The sequence below is a fragment of the Aricia agestis genome, chromosome 16 (assembly GCF_905147365.1).
Source record: "Aricia agestis chromosome 16, ilAriAges1.1, whole genome shotgun sequence".
NCBI lineage: Eukaryota > Metazoa > Arthropoda > Insecta > Lepidoptera > Lycaenidae > Aricia > Aricia agestis.
The window spans coordinates 8,780,097-8,788,570 of NC_056421.1; the positions used below are offsets into that span (position 1 = coordinate 8,780,097).

The following is an 8,474-nucleotide window of genomic DNA, read 5'->3' on the forward strand; positions in this document are numbered from 1 at the left end:
TTTCGTCTTTATGATTTTCGTCTAAATTGATGATTTTCGTCTTTAGACGAAAAGACGAAAATGTATGCTGCTATATTATGACTATCATTTTATTTAACTGTAAGTTTAAATAATGAGTAAAAAATTCATTACGATGAAGCAAAAAATGATAATGATGGAGATTAATCACTCGATGAAATATGCTAATGACAGAAATTAAGGTCTCGAACGATGACCTAACCGCCCACTAGACTTGTCAACTTTATTACTGCGAAATTACCTGTACACACCCTAAAACGTCGGTCATCGATCCTTTATTAGCTGAGCAAATATAAACAGCGATATACAATCATAAGTTTAGTGACGTTTTGATCGATAGTTCTCAGAAATTCAGTTTTAACCCAAATATTGTAAGCAAATTATTCACGAATCAATACAATGAAAATAATTCTAATCAGACATCATCCTGGTAAATGTATCAGATGTGGAAGAAGATAAAATAGGGAGAGAATTAGATAATTAAAACTAATTTAAGGTCTATCACCACCAGTTTGGATAAAGTTAACCAAAATCTAAAAATTATTCAAAATAAGCATAAGAAAGTAATTTATATACACCAGATTATGTAGCTACATTAAGGCTTTCGTGTATATCTAGTAATCTTAATTGGAATGAATGGAGCACTATATTCGTGGCAAATAGAATAGGATTGTGCAATGATAACGTTGATATATTCACCACTCGGGTGGGTCTGAGTATCGAGTGGGAGGACACGCGGCCCTTGTTGAAATACACAATAAAACGGAAAAACGTAACTGTCTCGATTTATGGTGCTAACTTGACAATAATGGTGGAATACAATGACAGGAAAGTAATAATATACAGTGTGAAGTGGGATGATCCACATGTTTTGAAAGTTCTTGTAAAGTCGATTAAGTAGAAATATGTTTAGAGAAGAATGATGAAAATATAGTAATTTGAGCTGCAGAAAATAATACTGCGATTAATTCTTAATGTGTCCTTTCACCTAAGTCAGTTCAGCGGTTTAAGTGTAAAAAGATAACAGACAAACAGACAGGCACAATTATTATAATATTAGTTAAAATTAATGATACTTGTTTAATAAAAAATCAATACACCCATCACATGACTAAACTTATATGAGGAGCTGATAGATACGAAAGCTCTTAAACTAGATTTAATGAGTAACAAGTATAATAATTGTACAGAGATGTATGTATCTAAATTGAGTATGCTTCATTAAAAGTACAATAGATTGACATATAAGGATGTAATTATGTTAAATATTTGTGTAGGAGTTTAATAGATAACAACTTAATGGTCAAATATTTTAGGCTAGTCACGCTTAATCAAATTACTACCTGTCTTTTACCGGTGTTATAAAATGAATAACTGTCAATGTTTCCAACGTAAATACACTTTCAATTATTTAATTGATCTAACATTTTCTTTTCCGATTTGGAGAAAGTCAGATTTCTTGTTGATTGACTTACTAAATTTTTGTGCCGACGGAGTTTAATAGATTTTAGGTGTTGATTTTAAGAAATTGATTTATGAGTTATCCATGATTTGTATAAAACTTATGATTATGAAAGTCACATCGAAAATGAATGTTGCGTAAAAGATAATATTATGATTTCTCTCGACATAAATAAAATAAATGTTAATGGAATTATTAAAATTGATAAAAACGGATTAAAATTTAATCTAAATCTACTAAGGTCATAGTATACCCTTCTCTTTAATCCTATACCAGTTTAAACAAGAGGAAATCTAAAAGGTGTCTCATGCATATGCTTAGAAAGTTAAGTTTCTCTAACATTATGGTTAATCTTAATGTGTTTTCAATATTATGAGGGTTCAACGTTCAAGGTCGTGTCACATGGAGCTTTCTATTACTTAACAAACAAGACGTTTGTCAATCTATTGGATAAATAAATATTACTTAACAAATCATTTACTTTAGGATCTAGACTAGGTTAGGTCCCAATGCTCCCAATTTTAAAACAATATCTTTTTTGTAGCTGTAACAAAACTAAGTGATAACACTTTAGGGTGTGCATGTGTCCCTTATAAAGAGCATTTTTTTGTGATTAGTATGGGAAAGCGCCCGTGCGTCATTAATTTTTCCATACAAATGTTAAAAAAGGTGCTCTTTCAGCGCTTCTACTTTCACATTGAACTCAATACAAGGGACTCATACACTCCCTAAAGTATTGTCACTTGGTTTTGTTACACCTTGTATATTAGGTAAGTACAATAATAATCTTAATATATATATTTCTTGTGTGCGTGTGTATGTGACTGAACTCCTCCTAAACGACTGGACCAATTTTGATGAAATTTTTTGTGTGTGTTCGTGGAGATTCGAGAATGGTTTAGATTTACAGTTTGGTCTACTGGAAAATGCTTTTTCAATTAATTTCTTATTTATAAGGAGTTGTTGATTTTGGAATGTTTTACATTAGATCCGGCGGACGGCGCTATCATCGCATTCAATATTATTCTATTTCAATTTTAGTTTGTCCTGACAGATGGTGCTACGATTAATTTGAAAAAAAATTTGTTATTCAATTCATGTGCTGATTAAAATATTAAATAAATAACACATAGGCTACAATTTTAACCGACTTTCAAAATGGGGGAGGTGTTATGTTCGTTTTCTTATATTCAACGATTACTCCGCCGTTTGTTAACCGATTTTCAAAATTTTTCTTTTGGTATATAGGGTATCATCCCAATTTGGTATTATATTCAGAAAAGTGGTGATCTGATGAAGGATCCATAAGTAATCGAGGGAACTCCTCAAAACTTATAGGGAAACATATGGTGACTTCGGTTTCGTGAGAAGTATTCTAAGCATATGCTACCAACAAGTAAGATTTTGCACCGAGATATACCTGGTATACCGTGGTTCGGAAGGTGCTGAGAGAATTCCTGATTCTTTATAGATACAAGTTTGGGAGTTTCGGCGTTGTTTTAAGAACAGAAAGCATATGCTACTATGCAAATTACATTCTTCATCATCATCATCATCATCATCACTACCATATTATACCATTTCATAGTCTTTTAGATCGAGACTCGAGTTTGTCAAGCGATAATTAAAAAAAATCTATATCTACCTAATATTATAAACCTGAAGAGTATGTTTGCTTGAACGCGTCAATCTCAGAAACTACAGGTCCGATTTAAAAACTTATCTCAGTGTTAGATAGATCATTTATCGAGTAAGACTCATCATTTATCGAGAAGGTTATATTATATTATTACTCTAAGACTAATACGACAGAAGAAACTCAGGAAAATGTGGGAAAAACGGGGGAAATATTTTTTATGGGAAAATGTACCTACGGATTCTGTAAAATTTCTAATTTACGCGGACGAAGCCGCGCGGGACATCTAGTATTATTATAAGAAATACCTAGCGTCTCTCGATTTTTAATAATATTTTTCGTTAGTGCTTTGATATCATCTTTATGTAAAAGCAAACATAAATGTAATTTTGTATTTAGTTTAACCAGAAATTGTTTACTATGCTTCTGTGTTGCATAATATCTGATTTTATATTGATCAACTTTGATACAATAACCTAAATCCATTTTAACTGATCCTATTAGGACAAGTTATTTAAATTAAAGCATTTACAGATTGGTATAATATTCATAATAGACGATGTATTAGCTTGCGAAGTTCTTTAGCAACACCGATCTTTGCGAAACATTTGCTAAGTTGTAAATGTTTTAAAGACGATGATTATTTTTTTTACTTCTAAGGTTATACAGTAATATTCGTATTATGTCTGCAACTTTTGTGATTTATGTTTTCACGGTGAATAAAAAAAATATTTATAAATGTTTATTTAAAATTCTTAAAAAACTTTCTTTAAATTGAAGCCAATTATTAACGAAACGATCTAAAGATACCATATAGCAGTCGCGTAAAATCAAAAATGATTCTTGATGAAGTTTACAAATTATTTTGTCTGTTCACTTATAATTTTGAAGCTCGTGTGGTATTCGGGGGATTATTTTTCCGTCCCAAATGTCGGCCAATAGAATTAGAATTTGTTTTTTATTTATATAGCAACTACCAGAGAAAATTTTCAAAAAATTATCAGTATAATACCATGTAGGTTGTACCACGTGACGTCGAATGGTGCAATTCTATTGGTCGATATTTGGGTCGGAAAAATAATCACAAATATTTAACTTCAAGATGTCACAGTTGTGTGTAAAAATATGTAGGTCATAATAAATAAAAATATATACTTTGCCAACTACTACAATACATCAAGACAAGGTTGAATTATATAACTCAGGGAGAGAATCTTAAAAAGTAGAGTGTTTTCTCGAATTCGCACTCGGTAGGAATAAATTAGATGAAGCATTTATCCCGAAAATAGTAGATTTAAATTATGTAATTCTACCGATACTTTTAAATTGGTAGACAAATTAAAATCGGCTTTTGAAACGCTGCCAACATAGAGTAAACGATGACAAGAAAAAAATAGCCGAGTTAAAAATGTTACGCAAGCGATATGAAACTGACAAATTCTTTATGATAATCGCAGTGAATTTAAATTTGGTCATACAAAAAGCTTGGTACTTTCTTCCCAATGGGCATTGTCCAAAAAAAATCACATGTACTTTTTATATTCTTTTTCGTTAAAATAGGGTATTTTAAGAATATAAATTAAATAATTTTGAAATTAATTGGCTAGTTTTTTCTCAATAAATTTTTAAAGTTTCGCTCTGACGTCATCATCGGCGGCTAGTTGACTTCTGCAGTATGTTTCAAATTTCCTTTCAATCTTATTTATAATGGCTGGTTGGTCAAATGCAAGTTCTCATTATGTGAAAGCTGATACGAGAAGCTTACCAAAAGTTCGAAACGTAATGTTGGTCGAATTTATTGCTAATTTAACGCCATTGAAGGTCAAACAAAGGTTAAACATATTTGTTCAAAAATATAAGTAACTAATGGGTATTTTTTTCGTTTATATACACAAAAACGATCACTGACCTTATTCCTCGAAATGTTTTTGTAATCAGCAAAATTAAAAAAAAATGGACAATCCCCATTACTGGAATTTTAGAAGAGAAAATATTATGTCTGTAACAGTAGATAACGACGCATAAAATACTAGATATCTTCAGAATAGACGTAAAATACATCTATATAATATATTTTCATTTGTATTTTTGTGTGTATGTTTGTAACGAATAAACTCAAAAACTACCGATTGTATTACTGTGCCGATTTCACAAATTCCTTCACCATTGGAAAGCTACATTCATCTTGAGAAACATAGGCTATATTTATTGTTAGCTTTTATAGTAATTTTGTAATTAGATTTTTTAAAGTGAACCTCTGATCGTCAGTAGCGTCAGAAATATCTGCATTTGCAATATTCTACTTATTGGTAGGCAACGACCTCGAATATGCGAAAGGTATGCCAAGGTGATAATTCTTTAGACTCAGCAAAGTAGAAATACCGCATAAAAAATGTTTGTTATTGTTTACTAAGAGTTGCATTTTCTCAAACACTTAATTGACAGAAACAATACGAAATCGATAAAGGAATGTACAAAAGTTTTATTTAAATCAATTAATGCACTTAAGAATGTTGCTAGTGAATTATATCTTTATTTAGAAAATATTTAAAAAAAATTAATAAACAAAAACAATATAAATTATCAACGACAATAAACTGTTACTAAAATAGAAAATAAAAGATAAAATTGTAACGAATTTAATTAAAAAAAATGTGATACTTTAAAAAAGAGATTAAAGAGTATTCATTTCCTTAAATTTGGAAAGGTCATTCCAATAAGACCAATAAGACTACCAAAATGCAATTTCAATATATAAGACATTATTTATTAGTAATGCCTTTTACAATAACACTTTAAAGGAATAACAACAAGGATTACTTTCATATAAATCCATATTGCAGGTCACGTTTTACTTTCACAAACTATTGTCTTATAAAATTATGTGTGTGGATGATCGATTCCATAATGTGGCCGAGTCTGATGGCTTGCAACATTAAGAACATTGGGTTAAACCTTACACGGAGATTTTGATGATTTTGACTCGTAACCTTGATCGTTAATGCCCGAGGCATTATAACTTATCATTCTTTAATGCTAAAATCTTATATGATGTCACACGATGAAAAGTACAAGTTATGATTACTGGTGTATCAGAAGTCATATTATTATTTTTCTGTCTAGAAAACGTAAAGGAGAAAACGTATTGGCTGTTTTTAATACTTTTAAAAGCCGTAAACATCAGCCCTCAGCTAAAGAAGTGAACAATAAAGAAAGTAGAACAAAGCTTGTTATTTTCCAGGAACAGAAACCTACGCAAATACCGAAATGTCCATTCGGTATTTGCGGATAAATGGACACACCCAAAAAATCTACAGACGTGTGTGTTATCTGATCTTTACCTACGTAATGATACGTAATATTCTCATCGCCTCCCTTTAGAATTCAATATATTTTCCTCCTTAGGTAGATTGATATTTCTTGCGATAGAGATGATGTTTGTTTTCTATCTTTTGTTGCTCACATTCAGAATTTCGTATCATTCACGAGATCTTTTGATTAATTGAATATTTCTTATTCTAATGACCTGATGTTAATAGTATTCAGAAAGTGCATTCTGCACAATTTAATGATTCATAATTGATACATTCATGCCCTTCTTCCCTCAATATGGAAGTTCAAGGAAAAATATTGTGTCAACAGCCTCCTTTTGAAACTTGAAAGTTGTAGCATTCTTTAATATTTTAAGATTGATTAAAGTGCAACTCGATGCTTTTGTCTTGCATTTTTGACTGCAGTAGTTAAACAATTTTCATTTATAATTTTCTTTAAAGTGTCATGAATGGATTCTTGTTGTTATTGAATTATAACTTTTAATTTGATGCTCGTTTTGTAACGGTTGTCGGCAATTGCTGGCAAGTCCCTTATTAATTCAGTAGGGTATCAGGAGCCGAAACTAGGGCACCTATACGGAAGCTCGCTCCAGTGTAGCGACTGGTCGGGTGACTTCTCCGTAAACGCATCTCAAGTTGTTCGGCCGCGACATTGACCCAGCACGTACGGCCAATGCACTGTGTCGCAGGCTCTTTGTTTATATTGTACTCCTCGCAAGCCTTAATAGTCAATAATTTTTCACTCGCTCGCTCGATTCGATTGATTTTATTATGTTCGCGGAGTTCTGTTTTTTTGTTATAGCTTCGATTGTATTTTTTATTGTTCCAACCCATTTTATTTTTGTTTTTAATTTTTATTTAATTTTATTTTATTTCTTAGAAATTATATTATTTATCTACAAAATACGAAATTAAATTTTAATTTTTTATTCTATAGTGCTCAAAGTGAAGGAAGATTTATTGGTGATCTAGAAATAGTTCGCTTTCGCAATCCTTAATGGCATTCCACTTGTGCTACGCAGGGTGCGTATGCGTCATATGACGTGACGGGCACATAGCCGGATGCTGCACTTAATTTATGGTCTCTGGACCAGGGTCATACAATTTTCCTGAAAGATGGATTTCACGGTGACGCAAAGTCTCACGCCCGCGCTTTCAGCGGCGCCTGCGTCGGACCCATTTTAGGACATGACTAACGGAAATTCGATTCCTCTCTCTCTGATCCGCTCTGGCGTGCGGGGCGCGCGGTGCGTTCATCTCACTCGCACGAAAAGCTCCAAGAAATCTTTTAATAGTGTCCACGGCCGCGATCTACTTCTAAATTGCGGCGGGAATCAACCGAAATTTTCATAATTTTCCGATTTTCCCGCCATTTCTTTTATAATTTATTTTATTTGTAATTTATTTTTATTAATTTAAATGTTTTGTTATTATAAAAATATTGTAATATAGGATTATTTATTTCATTTCAGTTTTTAATAATTCTGGGAACGAAAAAATTATTAATATTCACAAGGTCGGGCTCACGACTCGAACTGAAAATAGGTTGATAATAATTTAGAGCAAATATTTGGCACTAACCGTTAGGGTTATTGTATATTTAGTGCGTTTAATTATTTTATTGAATATCATTTACATGAACGTAAGTATAAAATGTACCAATAAACAAAACACCATACGCATGAGTCACGTACCGATAACAATATAAGTTGCGAGCTTGTTTACTATATTTAATTTTTTTTCTACCCTTTGCCGGTTTTTCGGACTGACCTTTTTCTGTTGCTTCTCCCATGCCGGGTCTAGGAGACCCTCGCGCTCCCACTCCTCCTCCTGCTCCATATACCCGTCCCCGTAAACCCCGTCATAGTTGTTCATCACCCCGTTGTCCATCATCATGGTCACCGCACTGACCGTCGATTTCGGTGTTCGTTCGAGCCTATGACCGCGAACTCGTGTGTGTTAGTTCGCTCCACGCACTGCAACAAGCAGCCGGCCGCACGCCTGCTGCAAGACGACTGGCGCACTA

General features: G+C 32.5%; 1 protein-coding gene across 2 annotated transcripts in view; it reads right to left on the reverse strand.

Annotated features, from left to right (window-relative positions):
- Positions 1-8,474, reverse strand: part of LOC121734927 (alpha-actinin, sarcomeric) — a 47,673-nt gene extending 39,199 nt beyond the window's left edge. The window contains exon 1 of one of the 2 annotated variants that reach the window (XM_042125573.1): positions 8,219-8,474. In XM_042125573.1, the coding sequence (XP_041981507.1) occupies positions 8,219-8,344 (126 nt within the window). In that variant the 5' untranslated portion in view covers positions 8,345-8,474. The remainder of the gene's footprint in view (positions 1-8,218) is intronic. The other variant, XM_042125572.1, reaches the window with a different exon arrangement.